A 20,801-nucleotide genomic window follows, 5' to 3' on the forward strand; every position below is an offset into this window, starting at 1 on the left:
TGAGTAGTGGTGTCGCGGTTAGCGCACTGCGCTCACGGCCAACACTGGTGTTGGCCTCCGCTAGGATTCACTCAGCCTCAAACGAGAAGTGTCGCTGGGGTGGTGCACAAACATCTCCACTAGGGAGGCAAAGGCGGCCGGGCATGGTGCTGGCCACCCATCTACTCGTGCGCTCATTGGAGACTGGTGGCGGCACGATCACGATGACGATGATCCTGATTGATGATGACGACGACGATGACGATGATGACGACAACGACGATGATGACGATGATGACAATGACGATGATGACGACGACGACGATGACGACGATGACGACGATGATGACGATGACGACGATGATGATGACGACGATGACGACGATGATGATGACGATGCAGTCGGTGGTGGGCGGATCTGCGGAGCCGGACACCATCACCCTGGCGCGCCACCCAACCGGGCCGCCCCGCGTGCTGCGCCAGCGAATCGGCAGCAAGCGCGAGCAGCTGGTGCCTACAGGTGAGCTGGGGCGCACAGGTGAGCACCACCTCCACCCACCCCTGGGGGTGCTGCTCTGTCGTTGTTGACTCTGCGTCTACATCAGCCGTGCACACGAAGGAGAAGCAGCAGCAGCAGCGGGTGACGACGTCTCCCCCCCCCCCTCGCGTCTCCCCCCACCCCGCGTCCACCCCCACCCCGCGTCTTCTCCCCCCCGCGTATCCCCCCCCCCCCCCCGTGGTGCCCTCCCCCCAGACGGGGGGGTGGAGGTGAGGGAGGTGGCGCCCGGCGACTCCGAGCGCTGCTGCCTCTCGCGTGACGTCATCGTGCAGCTCGGCTCGCTCGGCCTGCAGGTGGGCGGGGGGGGAGTGTAGGGGGGGAGGGGGGCTGGAGACGGGGGGGGTGGGGGGTGGAGACACGGGGGATGGGGGTGATGGAGACGTGGGGTGGGGGGTGGAGACACGGGGGGTGGGGGGTGATGGAGACGGGGGATGGGGGGTGGAGACACGGGGGGTGGGGGGTGATGGAGACGGGGGATGGGGGTGATGGAGACGCGAGGGGGGGGGGGCCAATGTGGTTTGCGTCTTTAATTTGACACTCACCAAGGGGTCGTGTGCATCGGCCTGGTGATGTTGTTGGTGATTGCAATCATAGTTTGTGATTGCGATCATCTTTGGTGGTTGCGATCATCTTTGGTAATTGCCGTAATTGTTGGTGATTGCAATCATATTTATTGATTGCGATCATCTTTGATTGCGATCATATTTGGTGATTGCGATCACCTTTGGTGGTTGCGATCATCTTTGGTGATTGCGATCAGCTTTGGTGGTTGCGATCATATTTGGTGATTGCGATCACCTTTGGTGGTTGCGATCGGCTTTGGTGGTTGCGATCACCTTTGGTGGTTGCGATCATCTTTGGATGACTGCGATCATCTTCCTGCCCATTGCGTCACCTGGCCCCTGGTCCCCGCTCGACGCAGGTGGAGGAGATGTTCGGAAGCCCCCGGGACATCGAGTGGGCGCTGGTGGGGGAGCAGCTCTACCTACTGCAGGTGAGCAAACGCTGACACGGGTGAGCGACTCCGGGACAGGTGAATGACTCTGGAGCAGGTGAGAGAATCTGGAAGAGATGAGCGAAACTTGGGAAAGTGCATTCTACATTCTGCTTGCAAGACATTCCAGTAGATATTCTTAGGTTTTTTTCGGTAAAGTCACGTAGGTAAAAAAATTAAAATTAATAAAAGTAAAATAAAAATAAAATAAAAATCACGACGTTTCGGAGGCAACACAAGCTTCCGTCTTCAGGTGGAACAGTCACAGCACGATAGCTGTATCAAGTGAGATAAATTCCAAGAAACAGTCCATTGTATATATACTGGTTGAGGGTGGGAGGAGCCAAGGTAGGCCCTGAATATTATTTTTGTGAGGTTCGGTGCGGCTGAAGCACGCTGCTAGGAATGAGCCTTTGTTGTGTTAACTAGGTTGCGGATGATGTAAAGGTGCATGTAAAAGGGACTGAGCCTTTTTGTTATGTAGAGATGATGCGGCTGAAATCGCTGCCAGGAAATGAGTCTTTGTTGTGTAGAATGGTTGACTGAGCCTATTGTTATGTAGAGGTGGTGCCCGCAGGCCCCTGGCGGCCCCTGACGTGCGGCCCCCGACAATACACACAGAGTGACAACACCCCCCCTCCCCCCCCCCCGCATCATCATTGCCATCATCGTGCTGCTGTCAACCCCTATGGTTTCTAACATGGGGTGCCTCTCACACTGATGATGTCTTATCGGCGAAAGTGGCAACCCCTCTGCACTGCACGGTTTCCCACTCACCCCCCCCCCCCCTCTGCCCTCACCCCCACCCGGGCCCCCTCCCCCACCCCGCCAGGCGAGGCCCGTGACCACGCTGGACATTGAGACGGAGGCCGAGGTGCTGCACGAGTTCGACACGGCGATCGCCAGCGACCGGGAGGTCCTCACGACGGCCAACATCGGGTTTGTGCCCAGCGGGGGACAGGGTCATACGGGGTCGCGTGGGGGGGGTCGCGGGAGGTCGTGGAGGTTGTGGAGGTCGTGGAGGTCGTGGGGGGTCGTGGAGCAGCGGGTCGGGGCCAGGCGTTAAGGCGCCCCCCCCCTCCCCCCCTCTCTCTGTGAGCAGGGAGATGATGCCCGGAGCTGTGACGCCGCTGACGCTGAGCGTGTTCATCCGAGCCATCGAGTTCTCTCTGCAGGTGCGAACCACCTCCACCCAGGCCCCTTGCTCCCTCCCTCACCACTCCCCCACTACCTCACCACTCCCCCACTACCTCACCACTCCCCCACTACCTCACCACTCCCCCACTACCTCACCGCCCCCCCCCCCCACTCCCAGCGGATCCCTCCTCTTGGAGTTGGCAGCACTGACTTGCACAGTGACCTTTCCCTTACATGGTGACCTTTCCCATGCACGGTGACCCCTACCTTGCACGATGACCCCTACCTTGCACGGTGACCCCTATCTTGCATGGTGACCCCTATCTTGCACGGTGACCCCTGCCTTCCACGGTGACCCCTACCTTGCACGGTGACCCCTACCTTGCACGGTGACCCCTACCTTCCATGGTGACCCTTCTCTTCCACGGTGACCCCTGCCTTTCACGGTGACCCCTACCTTCCACAATGACCCCTGACTTGCACGGTGACCCCTGACTTGCACGGTGACCTCTGCCATCTCTCCTCCGTAGGAGTTCGTGGTGGCCGCCGGCCTGTGGCCGCGACTGATCCCTTGCGCACACAAACTCATGGGCACCACCTGTGCCCACAACTTCATCAACCTCACAGTGAGCCTCCTGGGGAGGGTGGGGCGGGGGGAGGGGTGACGGGGGAGGGGTGACGGGGGGAGGGGTGACGGGGGGGAGGGGTGACAGGGAAAGGGGGGACGGGGGGGTGAACGGGCAAGCTGTGGCTGTCAGTGCGAGTGTGTGTGTGTGTCAGTGTGTGTGTCAGTGTGTGTGTGTCTGTGTGTGTGTCTCAGTGTGTGTGTCAGTGTGTGTGTGTCAGTGTGTGTGTCAGTGTGTGTGTGTGTGTGTCAGTGTGTGTTGTACGTATGATGATGATGGTGCCTGTGTGTACAATGATGATCGTGGTGTAGTTTGCTGTGCTAATGCCGCGTCTGTCTGTGTGCCCGTGTGAATGTGTACACATTCACAGAATGTCGGGGTGTCAACGGAACATCATAACATTTGCATGCAGAAGGCTTCAATGGATCTCTCATTGCTTGGAAGGGTAAAACACACACACTCACACCGCACTTGTACGCACGTACAAAGACAAAGATCCCCCGTATAGCCTTAACAAACTGTTAAGGCAACAGTGCGGTTAGCGAGCACCTGTGAAGCCTGGCACGGCACACGAGAGATGGGTGGCCAACACCCCGCTCGGCCGCCTTTGTCTCCCCAGTGGCAATGATTATACACCGCACCAGGTACTCATTTGAGGCTGAGTCGACCTAGGGGAGGCCCGGGACCGATTCAAATAATCGTCACCGGTGTTGGTAGCCGTGAGCGGGAATCGAACTCGGGTCACCGGGTTCGTAGCGCAGCACGCCAACCGCTGCACCACCGCTCCCCCTCCACGTACACACACGCACGCACTCATGCACGTGGAGATAGACGCACACTGACGATTCCTCGCCGGCGATTTGTATTTGCCCTCGGCCGTAACGAGAACTGTTTCCTCACGCGATCCACAACATCCGGCCGTGGACCGCGATCCACGCATCGGCCACCGCTGTGCCGCGCCGTATCTGCGAAGACGACCACGACGATTTGTCATTGTCCCCCACTCCGCCTCCCCCCCCCCCCTCCCCACCAGGTGAGCGACGAGGTCACCATGGACGACCTGCTGCGTTACCACGGCCGCTCTCCGCTCTGGAAGAGGGTCATCAACGGCATCCGTCTGCTGCGGGTGAGGTCCCCGTAGACAAATGTGAGGACGTGGAGACACGGTACGGCCGACTCAAATTGCTCCCGCTGGATCTTTAACGTCCGCTGTGGGTGAAGCGGACGACGCGTAGTGTTTGGATTCACCTGCGGTGTACGTCATCCGTGTACACGTACGTCATGGGAACGGATTCGGAAGAAAATCCGAAGTAAAATAACTGTATCGGTACCGAGGCTCCCACAAGGCCGCGCGGTTTGGTGCCGGCTACCGTCGAGTGCGCCGGTCGTGTCGCCACGGCTTTCTGCGCTGAGTGACGACGTCTTTAAGAACAGCGGCGCTGCAACTTCGCCTCTCCAAATAAAATTAGCGCCGAACCGCTCACGCGTTACAAAATTAGGTGGTGAACGAGACACACCACCGCCTGCGACTTGCAGACGTCTCGAAACGAAGGGAGAGGGGGAACGTGGCGAGGGTCACTTGAAAATAAGCTAAAAGCTCAGTGGTCCTTACCAGGTGAGATAAAAAAAAAATGTATTTGGATATTTTTTTTAAGGTGGTTTGTTTACCTTTCCTATAGGTTACACTGCTATCTTGTTTCCGTGTTGTGTTTGTCGTTGTAACGTTCTGACCCCATGCCCCCTACTGGACATCTGTGATAAAGAGCTTTACAGCTCATCGGATTCCTCCTCTAGTCCAAGTAAAGATTCTGATTCTAATTTCACACCACCCCGATGGGGTCACGAGGGCACGGTGACCCCGTGACCCCATGACTGTGTGACCTCCTGACCCCATGACTGTGTGACCTCCTGACCTCACGACCTCCTGACCTCGTGACCCCGTGACTGTGTGAACTCGTGACCTCCTGACCTCGTGACCTCGTGTTCCGGCGTCACGTGGGGCGCAGTTCCTGTACGGGGCGCAAGCGCGCGTGCACCGGTGGCAGCGGCGCCTGGCGACGTTCCGCGTCCGCACCAAGGGCAGCGCTCGCGACATGTACGTGGCCATCACGCGGGCGCTGCCACACTACTTTGAGGTGAGTACGTGTCTGTGTGTGTGTACCAGAGGTGGGACAAAGTCATTGTTATGCAAGTCCAAGTCGAGTCGCAAGTCATCAAATTCATGACTCGAGTCTGACTCGAGTCCAAGTCACATGACTCGAGTCCACATCTCATAGGTGGGACAAAGTCATTGTTATGCAAGTCCAAGTCGAGTCGCAAGTCATCAAATTCATGACTCGAGTCTGACTCGAGTCCAAGTCACATGACTCGAGTCCACACCTCTGGTGTGTACGTGTGTGTGTGTGTACGTGTGTGTGTGTGTGTGCGTGTGTGTGTACATCACGCGGGCGCTGCCACACTACTTCGAGGTGAGGACGTGTGTGTGTGTGTGTACGTGTGTGTGTGTGTACGTGTGTGTGTGTGCGTGTGTGTGTACATCACGCGGGCGCTGCCACACTACTTCGAGGTGAGTACGTGTCTGTGTATGTGTACGTGTGTGTGTGTACCTGTGTGTGTGTGTACATGTGTGTGTGGGTGTGCGTACGTGTGTGTGTGGGTGTGTGTATGTGGGTGTGTGTGTGTGTGACTGTGTGTGTGTGGGGAGCGATTGTGTAGCGGTTAGCGCTACGCTGCGCTACGAACCTGGCGACCCGGGTTCGATTCCCGCTCACGGCCAACACCGGTGACGATTATATGAACCGGTCCTGGGCCTCCCCTAGGTCGACTCAGCCTCAAATGGGTACCTGGTGCCGTGTGTAAATATGGCCACGGGGGAGACAAAGGCGGTCGGGCGTTGTGCTGGCCACCCACCCCATTGTGTACCGTTCTGGCCTTCATAGGTGCTCGCTAACAGCGCTTGCCCCTACAGTCCGGTAAAGCTGCAGGCGATCTTTGTCATTGTGCGTGTGTGCAGTGCTTAGTGCGCTGCACGACGAACCGAGCTCTCCGAGTTCGATTCCTGCTCACGGCCAAAACCAGTGACAATTATCTGAACCGAGGTCTCAAATGAGAACCTGGTGCGGTGTAAAACACCGAGCTCACACAAGGGGGGATCTTTGTGTGTGTGTGTGTCTGTGTGCGTGCGTGTGCACACTCTTCTCTGTGTGCGAGTGACTACAGTCGTGGTCAACCACCATCACGGCAAGCTCCTGCTCGGGCTCATGGAGCGTCATCCTCATGTCCATCCTTGCTCAGGGAAAACCAAGTACGCTGCACACAGTCCACCATTCGCACAGTCCACCACTCGCACAGTCCACAACTCACACAGTCCACCACACAGTCCACCACTCACTCAGCCCACCACTCACTCAGTCCATCACTCAGTCCACCACTCACTCAGTCCACCACTCACTCAGTCCACCACTCGCATAGTCCACAACTCACTCAGTCCACCACTCAGTCCACCACTCAGTCCACCATTCACACAGTCCACCACTCACTCAGTCCACCACTCAGTCCACCACTCACACAGTCCACCACTCACTCAGTCCACCACTCCCCCGTGACGAATCTCCCCCGCCGCGTTGCCAGGCTGGACCAGGGAGCACTTCTCCGACGTGGCGATGCTCTTCAGCTCTTGCCCGGACGTCGTGTCGGCCGACATGCCCACCGCCATCGAGGTGACTCTCCCAGACCATGCCGCCGGCCTAGCATGGACCAGCCTGGCATGGCCCTGCCTGGCATGGCCTGGCCTGGCCCTGCCTGGCATGGCCCTGCCTGGCATGGCCCTGCCTGGCCTGGCCCTGCCTGGCATGGCCCTGCCTGGCATGGCCCTGCCTGGCATGGCCCTGCCTGGCATGGCCTGGCCTGGCCTGGCCCTGCCTGGCATGGCCCTGCCTGGCATGGACCTGCCTGGCATGGTCTGGCCTGGCATGGCCCTGCCTGGCCTGGCCTGGCCTGGCCTGGCCCTGCCTGGCATGGCCCTGCCTGGCATGGCCCTGCCTGGCATGGACCTGCCTGGCATGGCCTGGCCTGGCCTGGCCCTGCCTGGCATGGCCCTGCCTGGCATGGACCTGCCTGGCATGGCCTGGCCTGGCCTGGCCCTGCCTGGCATGGCCCTGCCTGGCATGGACCTGCCTGGCCTGGCCCTGCCTGGCATGGCCCTGCCTGGCATGGCCTGGCCTGGCCTGGCCCTGCCTGGCATGGCCCTGCCTGGCATGGCCTGGCCTGGCCTGGCCCTGCCTGGCATAGCTTAGACGAGCTCATTGTTACCTGAGGCTAGATCTGTATTGTTAGCAAGCAGACTTGTGCCCATCTCTCCCAGATGGTGCGGGTCGGTGCCGACCCGCACCGACCTGCGTGGTGAAGTACGGTCAAACAACCCCGTGACCGACGAGGCAAGGGGAGGTCCTCGTGCAGCAGTGGATTGACAAGGGGGCTGTGAACTGAATGCTTCATGTGATTGTAGCCTTGAGGCGCGGCATTAACCAGGGCAGCCGCTGGGCTCGAACCGCCAACGTCCGCCTGAAGCGGCAAACTCCGCTACCGCTCGGTCATGATGAGACCAATATCCCCCGTATCGCCTTCATAGACTTAGCAAGTAACACCTGTGAAGGACGGTAAGCCACACAAGCGGGTCGGTGGCCAGCACCACGCTCGGCCGCCTTTGTCTTCCCAGTGACGATGTTTACACACAACACCAGGTACTCATTTGAGGCTGAGTCGACCTAGGGGAGGCCCAGGATCGGTTCAGGTAATCGTCACCGGTATTTGCCGTGAGTGGGTATCGAACTCGGGTCGTCGGATTTGTAGCGCAGCATAGCGCTAACCGCTGCACCGCCGCTCCCCACGACGATGACGATGTTGCACTGTGCTGCCCTGCCTCTCCGTGCAGGCGATGAGTGCGGCTATCCGACAGCAGGGCCAGGAACAGGAGTTTGGGGCTCTGGACGTCAAGGTGAGGACCGCAGCCCCCTCTGCCACGGGGGGGAGCTGCCACATTCAACAAAGCAGAAGGCCGCAGGCATTGGCAGAGAGTCCAACTGTGACTGCATTGCAAGACGCTGGACAGGAACAGTGGGGCTTCATTTATTTATAATAGCGAAAGCGGCAGTCAGTCATAGCTCTCTGTGTGAGTCTATGGCTCTCTGTGTGAATCTATGGGTCTCTGTGTGAGTCTGTGGGTCTCTGTGTGAGTCTGTGGGTCTCTGTGTGAGTCTATGGGTCTCTGTGTGAGTCTATGGTTATCTGTGGGAGTCTATGGGTCTCTGTGTGAGTCTATGGTTATCTGTGTGTGTCTATGGGTTTCTGTGTGAATCTATGGGTCTCTGAGCGAGTCTAAGGGTCTATATGTGAGTCTATGGGTCTCTATATCAGTATATGGGTCTGTGTAGGAATATGGGTATCTGTGTGAGTCTATGGTTCTCTGTGTGAGTCTATGGGTTTCTGTGTGAGTCTATGGATCTCTGTGTGAGTCTATGGGTCTCTGTGTGAGTCTATGGGTCTCTGTGTGAGTCTATGGGTCTCTGTGTGAATCTATGGGTCTCTGTGTGAGTCTAAGGGTCTATGTGTGAGTCTATGGGTTTCTGTGTGAGTCTATTTGTCTCTGTGTGAGTATATGGGTCTCTGTGTGAGTCTATGGTTATCTGTGTGTGTCTATGGGTCTCTGTGTGAATCTATGGGTCTCTGAGCGAGTCTAAGGGTATATATGTGAGTCTATGGGTCTCTATATCAGTTTATGGGTCTGTGTAGGAATATGGGTCTCTGTGTGAGTCTATGGTTCTCTGTGTGAGTCTATGGGTCTCTGTGTGAGTCTATGGATCTCTGTGTGAGTCTATGGGTCTCTGTGTGAGTCTATGGGTCTCTGTGTGAGTCTATGGGTCTCTGTGTGAATCTATGGGTCTCTGTGTGAGTCTAAGGGTCTATGTGTGAGTCTATGGGTCTCTATATGAGTGTATGGGTTTCTGTAAGTATATATGACTTTGTGTGAATCTACGGGTCTCTGTTTGAGTCTATGGGTCTCTGTTTGAGTCTATGGGTCTCTGTGCGATTCTATGGGTCTCTGTGTATCTATGGGTCTCTGCGCGAGTCTAAGGGTCTCTGTGTGAGTCTATGGGTCTCTGTGTGAGTCTAATTTAGGCAGAGAGGAAGTAGTCAGTCGTAGGCAGAGGGAGAATGGGAAGGGTGTGAGCCTGGACTTGAACAGGGGCGGGGTGTCCGCAACACGGAGGGCAGAGGGAGGAAGTTCCAGCCAGGGGGGGCAGCAGAGGAGAAGGAGTGACCTCCCACTGAGTGGAAGTTGAGTGAGGGCTTCAACAGAACGCCGGAGTAGGCTGCTGGAGCAGAGACTGCGTGGAGGGGAGTAGAGCGAGACCACAGAGAGAGAGAGAGACACACGCCAACTCCAAATGTCCAGCAGGCATCATCAGGGTCGGGATCGCATCCACGGCGTCCTGTGCACCAGGCGAGGTAGTCAACATCTCATGGCCACGGTGGCGCCTGCGTGCAGGGTGCAGCGGAGTGGCTGCGCGCGGAGCCGAGTGGGGACGCGGGAGCCAAGTTCCGCGCCTTTCTGGAGAAGCACGGCCACCGCTGTCTCCGGGAGGTGAGGGCGTCTCCGTCGTGTTCTTTCAGGCCGAGTCAACCTAGGGGAAGCCCGCGATCGATGTTGTTGTTTCCGTGAGCAGGAAGAGAACTTGGGTCGTTGGCAGATTCTCAGCGCAGCGCACGAACCGCGACACTGCCGCTCCACACAAAAACCAAGATCCCCATTATGGGATTCACAAGCTGTTGGGGCAAGTGCTGTTAGCGAGCAGCGCCTATGAAGGCCGGCACTGTGGCACACGAGGGGGTGGGTGACTCGCACCACGCCCGGCCGCCTTTGTCTCCCCAGTGGCAATGTTTACTACACACCGCACCAGGCGATGTCGTTGTGTGTGTGCTCACGCGACGTCTGTGCTGACGCACTGCACTGGGAATACCCCCCCCCCCTCTGGGGGGTGAGAGGAGCGTCCGTGCGCGTCATCCTGTGTCACTTAAGGCCGAGTCGACCTAGCGGAGGCCCACAATCGGTTTAGATGCCCGTCCCCCTCCCCTCCCCCCGCGACGAAGGCCGAGTTCAGGGAGAAGTCGTGGGCCAGCGACCCCAGCACCATCGTCGCGGCGCTGCAGGCCGCGCTGCTCTGCCCCCAGGGCCCCCAGGGCCCCCAGGCGACGCACAAGGGAGACGTGGGGGTCCACGAAGCCGTCGCTCGCCTCAGATCCCCCGTGTCGGCCGTGGGCAGGTGAGGCCAGTGCTGTGTCCTCACGTGTGTCCTCACGTGTGTCTCCGTGTCTCAGTGTCTCCGTGTCTCCGTGTCCCCGTGTCCCCGTGTCTCCGTGTCTCCGTGTCCCCGTGTGTCCGTGTCCCCGTGTCTCCGTGTCTCAGTGTCTCCGTGTCCCCGTGTCTCCTTGTCTCCGTGTCTCCGTGTCCCCGTGTCTCCGTGTCCGCGTGTCTCCGTGTCCCCGTGTCTCCGTGTCCCCTTGTCTCTGTGTCTCAGTGTCTCCGTGTCCCCGTGTCTCCGTGTCCCCGTGTCTCCTTGTCTCCGTGTCTCCGTGTCCCCGTGTCTCCGTGTCTCCGTGTCCGCGTGTCCCCGTGTCTCCGTGTCCCCGTGTCTCCTTGTCTCCGTGTCTCCGTGTCCCCGTGTCCCCGTGTCTCCGTGTCTCCGTGTCCCCGTGTCTCCGTGTCCCCTTGTCTCCGTGTCTCAGTGTCTCCGTGTCCCCGTGTCCCCGTGTCCCCGTGTCTCCGTGGCTCCGTGTCCCCGTGTCCCCGTGTCCCCGTGTCTCCGTGTCCGCGTGTCTCCGTGTCCCCGTGTCTCCGTGTCCCCTTGTCTCCGTGTCTCAGTGTCTCCGTGTCCCCGTGTCTCCGTGTCCCCGTGTCTCCGTGGCTCCGTGTCCCCGTGTCCCCGTGTCTCTGTGTCCCTGTGTCCCCGTGTCCCCGTGTCTCCGTGTCCCCGTGTCTCCGTGTCGCCGTGTCCCCGTGTCCCCGTGTCCCCGTGTCCCCGTGTCTCCGTGTCCCCGTGTCCCCGTGTCTCCGTGTCTCCGTGTCCCCCTGTCCCCGTGTCCCACGTGTCCCTGTGTCTGTCTCCGTACCCTTATGTCCTCATGTCCCTGTAGCCTCGTGCATCCTCGCCTCCCCCGCATCCCTGTGCCTCTGCCTCAATGCTTCCCTGTCCCCTATTCCCCCGTGACCCCCCCACGTGCCCCCCCCACGTGCCCCCCCCCCCCCCCACGTGCCCCCCCCCCCCCCCCCCCCCCCCAGGCGGATACTGTTGTGGGTCCTGCCCCGCGCTCGCCGTGCCGTGGCGGACCGGGAGCAGGGCAAGTCTATCGCCATCAAGGTGAACGACGAGTTCAAGTCCGCATACTGGCAGCTGGCCAGGGCCATGCGACTCGAGGTGAGCGAGCGAGCGGTGAACGAGCGAAGACGCGGGGGGGGGGGGGACACGGAATTTGAGTCGCGCGCACGAAGATACACGCCCCTAGCCCCGCCCCCTGGCCCTGCTCGGCCCCCAAGTCACACGACTAAGACCTGCACCTCCACCACCGGGTGTCATTACACCACCACCATCATCATCATTACACCACCACCATCATCATCATTACACCACCACCATCATCATCATCATTACACCACCACCATCATCATTATTATTACACCACCACCACCATCATCATCATTACACCACCACCATCATTACACCACCACTATCATTACACCACCACCATCATTACGCCACCACCATCATCATTACACCACTATCATCATCATCATTACAACACCACCATCATTATCATAACACCACCATCATCATCATTACACCACCACCACCATCATCATTACACCACCACCAACATTACCATTACACCACCACCATCATCATCATTACACCACTACCACCATCATCATTACACCACCACCACCATCATCATCATCATTACACCACCACCATCATTATCATTATTATTACACCACCACCACCACCATCATTACACCACCACCACCATCATTATCATTACACCACCATCATCATCATCATTACTCCACCACCACCATCATCATCATTACACAACCATCATCATCTTTACACCAGCATCATTATCATTACACCACCATCATCATCATCATTACACCACCACCATCGTCATCATTACACAACCACCATCATTACCATTACACCACCACCATCATCATCATTACACCACCACCATCATTATTATTACACCATCATTACCATTACACCACCATCATTATTACACCACCACCATCATCATCATTACACCACCACCATCATTACCATTACACCACCATTATTATTATTACACCACCACCACCATTATTATTACACCACCACCATCATTACCATTACACCACCATCATCATTACACCACCACCATCATCATCATTACACCACCACCATCATTACCATTACACCACCATCATCATTACACCACCACCATCATCATCATTACACCACCACCATCATTACCATTACACCACCATCATCATTACACCACCATCATCATTACACCACCACCATCATTACCATTACACCACCATCATCATTACACCACCACCATCATCATCATTACACCACCACCATCATTACCATTACACCACCATCATCATTACACCACCACCATCATCATCATTACACCACCACCATCATTACCATTACACCACCATCATCATTACACCACCATCATCATTACACCACCACCACCATTATCATTACACCACCATCATCATTACACCACCACCACCATTATCATTACACCACCATTTTCATTACACCACCGTGATTACCTGTACACCACTACCACCGCCAGCACTGCTAACCATTTTTTTACTATGTGTATTTTACCAGAGAAGCCCCACTTAGCTTTATAGCTCTGTTTCAGAAGCGACCTGGCCACAAATCATGGCTCAAGCACGTGGCTTATCATCGCGTGGGCATTTACAGCAGCCAAATCCTCTAAGTGTGGAGAGAAAACCGGAGAACCCGGACAAAACTCCACGCGACCACGGGGAGAGAGACACCACAAACTCCAAATAGACAGCAGCAGCAGGCGTCAGAGTCGGGATCGAACCCACGACCTCCTGGATACCAGGCGAGGCAGTTAACATCTCATAGCCACCGCGACGCTGCGGCTTAGAAAGTAGCCGGTGGGAGTTAAAACTACCCGAACCGTGCTGGCTCGGCTCGTAATGCACCAGTGGAAAGACGGGGGTGGTGGCACGCGTGCCCAGTCTCACCCCCCCCCCCCTACTCGCCTGGCAGGGCTTCCTGCCGGACGACGACCTCCTCTTCTTCCTGACGCACGCGGAGATCGCCACCGTTCTCAAAGAGCGGCCGCCCAACCTCGTCGTCAAGTGAGACGCCGTTTGTCGCTTCGATCACTTTTCTCTTGTTTGGTTCTTTCGGTGAAGTCACGTAGAAAGAAATGTAATTTAATAATAATAATAATAATAGAACGCGACGTTTCGGTTGCAACACAAGCAACCATCATCAGGTAGAAATGAATGAGAAAACAAACCTAGTAAACTTGGAAATATAATGCGATACAACACAGAGAGTCGACCAACACAACAGTCAACACCCCACCTGGTTGATTACGTTCTTACTAAAAAAAAAATCCAGAAGACCCGGAGAGAAAAACCCATGCAGCCACGGGCAGAGAGACACCGCAAACTCCGAACATACAGCAGCAGCAGGAGGCAGGGTTGGCATCGAAGCCCCCAGGACCTTCTGCACACCAGGCGAGGGAGTCAACATCTCCTAGCCAACACTCCGCTCGCTTGTCGTTGTGACTTTCTGACCCGCCCCCCTCTGATACACACCTGTGCAAAAGAGCTTCATAGCTCCTCGGATTTCTCCAGGTAAAATCAGCATTCCGATTCTTCTCAAGAGAATCTGATCCTGTCTTCGAGCCGCGAGAGAGCGGCGAACAGCGCCAACCGTGGGGCCACTGCTGCTCTGGATGTGGTTGTCGGCTCAGCATCGCTCTGATCTCTGAGCGCCCCCCCCCCCCGTGTCCCCACAGAGCCCAGAGGAGGCGCAGGGCGCTGGCCCTGCAGATGTCGTTGAATTTCCCGGAGATCAGCGTCGCCAAGCCGCGTCCCGTGGCGAGCTGGGAAGGGACGGAGCGTGCTGGGGGGCAAAGCCTCACGGGTGGGGGGGGGGGGGCATCGTAGCACAACCACGTGGACGCATCAACGTCGTCATCGACACATCAACATCGTCATCAACATCATCATCACCATCAAGACATCAACATCGTCATCACCATTAAGACATCAACATCGTCATCGACACGCATACATCATCATAACATCAACATCATCATCACCATCAAGACATCAACATCGTCATCACCATCAACACGTCAACACATCAACATGAACACATCAAAATCAACACGTCAACACCATCACATTAATGTCAACAAACCAATATCATTCTAGATTTGAAGCTTTCGTGACTGCAATGATTCATATTCTTAGGTTTTTTCGGTAAAGTCACGTAGGTAAAACATTAAAAAAGTAAAATAAAATAAAAATCACGACGTTTCGGAGGCAACACAAGCTTCCGTCTTCAGGTGGGACCGTCACAGCCACGACAGCTGTATCAAGTAAATGAGAGATTGCAGGAGCTACCACTCCGTTTATATAATGGTTGGAGAAGGTGGTGGGGCAAGGGCCGCATACTTTTTATTAATATGGTAAGGTGAGGCTTAAGAGGGTGAGCCTTTGTTATGGAGAGGTACGGTTTGTGAATCAACCTGTGACAGGGAGACAACCACTAAACATGGTAAAACTGTAATAGTTGTCTGTCAAATAAGATTGGCAAATAAGTGTAGTTAAATCTTTTTTGCATGGTTAATCACATCTTTACAATTATTACTCAGTTTGTAACCGTCATCACGGTTGAAATTATGTCTGTGTTTGTATATTTGTATGGCTTCGTGTACAAACCTTTGATGGTAGCCAGGAGGTTTGCAGAGAACCTTGGTCTCGGAAAAGACAATTTCATGAGAGCCCACCGAGTTGTAGCAATGATCGGCAACGGCCGGTGGGCTCTCATGAAATTGTCTTTTCCGAGACCAAGGTTCTCTGCAAACCTCCTGGCTACCATCAAAGGTTTGTACACGAAGCCATACAAATATACAAACACAGACATAATTTCAACCGTGATGACGGTTACAAACTGAGTAATAATTGTAAAGATGTGATTAACCATGCAAAAAAGATTTAACTACACTTATTTGCCAATCTTATTTGACAGACAACTATTACAGTTTTACCATGTTTAGTGGTTGTCTCCCTGTCACAGGTTGATTCACAAACCGTACCTCTCCATAACAAAGGCTCACCCTCTTAAGCCTCACCTTACCATATTAATAAAAAGTATGCGGCCCTTGCCCCACCACCTTCTCCAACCATTATATAAACGGAGTGGTAGCTCCTGCAATCTCTCATTTACTTGATACAGCTGTCGTGGCTGTGACGGTCCCACCTGAAGACGGAAGCTTGTGTTGCCTCCGAAACGTCGTGATTTTTATTTTATTTTATTTTACTTTTTTAATGTTTTACCTACGTGACTTTACCGAAAAAACCTAAGAATATGAAACCAATATCATCACCATCACATCAATATCAAAATTTCCGTCAACCATCATGATCACCATCGACATCGTTGTGGTCACCATCAACATCACCATTGTCATCAACATCGCCATGAACATTGCCAACAACATCACCATCACCACACCGTCACACCAACGCAGCATGATGCGTGGTGTGAGTGCTGGCTACAGTGGTGCTGTGCAGGCATCCACATAACCTAGGGGCATGGCGTGCGGTGTGGTGTGTGCTGCTGTGTGTGTGCTGCGTGTGTGGTGTGTGCTGCGTGTGTGGTGTGTGCTGCGTTGTGCTGCAGGACTGCCAATCAGCCAGGGTACTGTGAGTGGGCCGGCTCGCGTGGTGCGCTCCCTGTCCGGAGCAAGCTCCATCCAGCGCGGGGACATCCTCATCGTCACCAGCACCGACATCGGCTGGAGTCCATACTTCCCCCTCCTGGGAGGCCTTGTCACTGAGCTGGGGGGGCTCCTCTCTCACGGTGAGTTGTGGGGGGGGGGGCGGGTTAAAAAGAGCTTCATAGCTCATCGGATTCCTCCAGTATAAATACATATTCACATTCTGAGAATATTCAGCTCCTGAGAATATTCAGAGCTATGTGGCTCTTTTTCACAAGCCACATGACCATCACGTGTCATAGCTCAACCAAGTGGCGTCATCGTGTGGAAATGTACAGCAGCCGAATTCTCTAAACACGTGGTGACGTTCATTCTAAATGTGGAGGGAAAAACCGGAGGACCCAGAAAAATTCACACGACCACGGGGAGAGAGAGAGACACCACAAACTCCAAATATACAGCAGCAGGCGTCTGGGTACCCACGACCTCCTGCGTACCAAGCGAGGTAGTTGACATCTCCTAGCCACCACGGCGGCCCGGAACGACCGCAAAGAAATGCCCCACAGGCGGCGGCGGCGTTGACCTCCCATCGCGCAAACAACGACCCCGTGGGTGCTGACGGAGCCCCGCGTCGACATGGCCACATCTCGCTCGCCGCGTGAGAGATGACCGCCTCCCTGGCCCGCCGCACTCCCTCCCTGCCAGCGGCAGGCGGCAGCAGCTGCCTGGATGGCGGCGATGCCCCCCCCCCCCACCCAGTTGGTTATGCACGAATGTATGTTGAACTTCTTTCGCACCTTACGTAGCCAAACGTGCTTATAGGAGGTGCGGTGGCGGGGACAACACACTGAACACAAAAATCTGTTAAATCTCGACTTAAAGCTTTCGTGACTGCAGGAATTCATATTATTTGGGTCTTTCGGTAAAGTCACGTAGGTAATAGATAGGTTCAAAGGAAATGACAAAAAAATAACAAATCACTTTTTCTTTGAACCTATCTACGTGACTTTACCGAAAGACCAAAGAATACAAAAATCAGTTCTAAAGAAATGGGTCTCTGTGTGAGTCGATGGGTCTCTGTGTGAGTCTATGGGTCTCTGTGTGAGTCTGTGGGTCTCTGTGTGAGTCTGTGGGTCTCTGTGTGAGTCTGTGGGTCTCTGTGTGAGTCTGTGGGTCTCTGTGTGAGTCTGTGGGTCTCTGTGTGAGTCTGTGGGTCTCTGTGTGAGTCTGTGCGTCTCTGTGTGATTCCATGTACGCACGTTTTGCACCGTACGAAGCCAACCGTGCTGCGTTTGCCGTCCGTCATTCCGCTCTCGCGTCCTCTCTGAGTGCGTGATGGCCACGGTTTCGGGAGGCCTTCGTCCAGAAGTGGAGAGATCAGAGCCGACGATGGCAAACCCATCGAGTCATTGCTCTTAGACGGGCAGTTTGTCGATGACCCCCTCCCACTGCGACAGGCAGTCTGCGTGCACATCAACGCGAGTCGAGAAGTGCCGCGCCTCTGGTGACCGACACTGTGAGCGAATGCCTACGCACAATGATGGCCATGGACAGACCTCTCTCCCAAAGAGGCGCTTCTCAAGGGCCGTCGGGATTTCATCGGTGCATCGCCGAGTCACCAAAGCGTGGCACCTCCGATTAGCGCGGGTTGGCTACGCACGCGACGAAAGAAGTTCAACGTCGGCACGTGGGTAGCGGCGTGCGCACGAGTACGGCATTGGTGGTTACCGACGAGTTCTTGACTGGGCTATGAGAATACAGCCCCCCTCGAGCAAGAGGGGGGGCTTGGCACCCTCCCCCCCCCCCCCACAAAGCGGCAGTCGTCTCAGCGCCATGACCGCAGTGGATCTGCAGGCCGTCGCGTTGGATCTGACCACGATCCGTGCGTGTCGCCCGCGTGTGTGGGTACGCGTGCGTGTGTGTGTGTGGGTACGCGTGTGTTTGCGTGTGTGTGGGTACGCGAGTGCGTGTGCGCGTGTGTGGGTACACGTGTGTTTGCGTGTGTGGGTACGCGAGTGCGTGTGCGCGTGTGTGTGTGCGTGCGTGTGCGTGTGTGTGTGGGTACGCGTGTGTGTGCGTGCGTGTGTGTGTGTGTGGGTACGCGTGTGTTTGCGTGCGTGTGTGTGTGTGTGGGTACGCGTGTGTTTGCGTGCGTGTGTGTGTGTGTGGGTACGCGTGTGTGTGCGTGCGTGTGTGTGTGTGTGGGTACGCGTGTGTTTGCGTGCGTGTGTGTGTGTGTGGGTACGCGTGTGTTTGCGTGCGTGTGTGTGTGTGTGGGTACGCGTGTGTTTGCGTGCGTGTGTGTGTGGGTACGCGTGTGTTTGCGTGCGTGTGTGTGTGGGTACGCGTGTGTTTGCGTGTGTGTGTGTGTGTGCGCGTGCGTGCGTGTGCGCAGGAGCGGTGGTGGCTCGTGAGTACGGGCTGCCGTGCATCGTCAGCTGCAAGGGAGCGACGCATTTCTTCACGAGCGGTGAGCAAGGCAACCCGACTCCCCCCCCCCCACCACTCGCACCCCCACCCTCACGCCCGGCTCCCCCCTCTCTCCCCTCTTTCCTCTCGCTCATTCCCCCCCCCCATCTCTCCTCCCCTCTCTCCCCGTGCAGGAGAGACGCTTCTGCTGAACGGGACCCAGGGATTCGTGCAGAGAGTGGACGAGAAGTGACGGGTGGTGCAGACTGCGTCCATCGGGAGCCCCCCTCAGTGGCACCCCACTTGAGAGCCCCCCCCGGGGGCACCCCACTCAGTCTTGACACAGAATACGAGTGGGGGGGGGGGGCAGAGATAGCAAGCTGCGATGGTGGGCGCTGGAGATGATTCTGGATTTGAAGCTTTCGTGACTGCAAGGATTCATATTCTTAGGTTTTTTCGGTAAAGTCACGTAGGTAAAAAATAAAAATTAATAAAAGTAAAATAAAATAAAAATCACGACGTTTCGGAGGCAACACAAGCTTCCGTCTTCAGGTGGAACAGTCACAGATCGTGCCTTTACCGAACAAACCTAAGCTGGAGATGATGATGATGATGATGGTGGTGATGATAATGATGAAGGTGGTGATGATGGTGGTGATGATAATGATGATGGTGGTGATGATGGTGATGATGATGAAGGTGGTGCTGGTGATTGCATTCACGGCGATTACAATGCAGAACAGCGTTATGTTGATGATGGCGATAAAGTCTAGTTACAATCTTGATGACATTTGTATCGTCGATGAGTAAATGATGATGATGGTGGTGAAGACGATTTGTGGGCAGTGTGCAGTGCAGCGGTGAGCGGTGCGCTACAACCCCCGAGTTTGGTTCCCGCTCACGGCCAACACCAGCAACGACTACCAGAATCATCTTCTTATGTTTTTTCGGTAAAGTCACGTAGAAAGTAAAATAAAATAAAAACAAAAATCACGACGTTTCGGAGGCAACACAAGTCTCCGTCATCAGGTGGGACCGTCACAGCCAGATTAGCTGTATCAAGTGAGGCAATGATTCAAGATGTAATCCCTTAAAAGCGAGTTGAGGGGGGAGGGAGAGGGAGGGGGAAGCTCATCAGACTATGGTAGCCAATGAAAGGAACGTATCGGGAGGGAGGGGGGGCGAGGCCAAAAGGGTGGGCGATGGACGTGGAAGCGCTTGTGCGCAAGCGGCCAATTACTGCACACGCCAACACAATGGAGCGATTGTGCGCAAGCGGCCAGCCACTGCACCCGCCAACACAATGGGCAGAGAGGAGGAGGGGAGGTCTAATACACATGATAGACAAAAGAACGAAAATGATGATGGGTACAAACTTAGGGGGAGCTCATCAGACTATGGTAGCCAATGAATGGAACGTATCGGGAGGGAGGGGGGGGGGCGCGGGGGGGGGGGCGAGGCCAAAGGGTGGGCGACGGACGTGGAAGCGCTTGTGCGCAAGCGGCCAATTACTGCACACGCCAACACAATGGAGAGAGAGGGGGAGGGTCTGATACACATGATAGACAAAAGAACGAAAATGCCCATGTTTATACCAATGCTGGCTGAACAATGAAGAGAGTACTGTTAAAATAACTGGGGATGTTAACACTCGGTAAAGTACAGTAAAATAGTGCCTGTCAGATAAGATGGTCCAAAAAATTTGTGATTAAGTCTTTTTTGCGTGGTTGATAACATCTTTCCAATGATTACTAAGTTTGTACCCATCATCACGGTTGAAATTATGTCTGTGTTTGTATATTTGTATGGCTTCGTGTACAAACCTTTGATGGTAGCCGGGAGGTTTGCAGAGAACCTTGGTCTCGGCTCTCATGAAATTGTCTTTTCCGAGACCAAGGTTCTCTGCAAACCTCCCGGCTACACAGAGCCATAGACGCACCTCGAGTTCCACAGACTCACACAGAGACCCAGACTCACCTACAGTTCCATAGACTCACACAGAGACCCAGACTCACCTACAGTTCCATAGACTCACACAGAGACC

At 55.4% G+C, this 20,801-nt stretch overlaps 1 protein-coding gene across 1 annotated transcript in view; it reads left to right on the forward strand.

Annotated features, from left to right (window-relative positions):
- LOC144736835 (rifampicin phosphotransferase-like) overlaps positions 1-19,540 on the forward strand; it is a 42,604-nt gene extending 23,064 nt beyond the window's left edge. The window contains exons 17-36 of the mRNA XM_078619479.1: positions 382-499; positions 734-831; positions 1,461-1,532; positions 2,365-2,471; positions 2,635-2,707; positions 3,200-3,295; positions 3,666-3,740; positions 4,329-4,421; positions 5,302-5,430; positions 6,515-6,599; positions 6,926-7,014; positions 8,229-8,291; positions 9,843-9,938; positions 10,445-10,617; positions 11,634-11,769; positions 13,654-13,745; positions 14,417-14,544; positions 16,312-16,491; positions 18,744-18,818; positions 18,952-19,540. Of these exons, the coding sequence (XP_078475605.1) occupies positions 382-499; positions 734-831; positions 1,461-1,532; positions 2,365-2,471; positions 2,635-2,707; positions 3,200-3,295; positions 3,666-3,740; positions 4,329-4,421; positions 5,302-5,430; positions 6,515-6,599; positions 6,926-7,014; positions 8,229-8,291; positions 9,843-9,938; positions 10,445-10,617; positions 11,634-11,769; positions 13,654-13,745; positions 14,417-14,544; positions 16,312-16,491; positions 18,744-18,818; positions 18,952-19,010 (2,037 nt within the window). The 3' untranslated portion in view covers positions 19,011-19,540. The remainder of the gene's footprint in view (positions 1-381; positions 500-733; positions 832-1,460; positions 1,533-2,364; positions 2,472-2,634; positions 2,708-3,199; positions 3,296-3,665; positions 3,741-4,328; positions 4,422-5,301; positions 5,431-6,514; positions 6,600-6,925; positions 7,015-8,228; positions 8,292-9,842; positions 9,939-10,444; positions 10,618-11,633; positions 11,770-13,653; positions 13,746-14,416; positions 14,545-16,311; positions 16,492-18,743; positions 18,819-18,951) is intronic.
- The last annotated feature ends 1,261 nt before the right edge of the window (positions 19,541-20,801 follow it).

This window comes from Lampetra planeri, chromosome 63 (genome assembly GCF_965212315.1).
Source record: "Lampetra planeri chromosome 63, kcLamPlan1.2.h2, whole genome shotgun sequence".
NCBI classification, from domain to species: domain Eukaryota; kingdom Metazoa; phylum Chordata; class Hyperoartia; order Petromyzontiformes; family Petromyzontidae; genus Lampetra; species Lampetra planeri.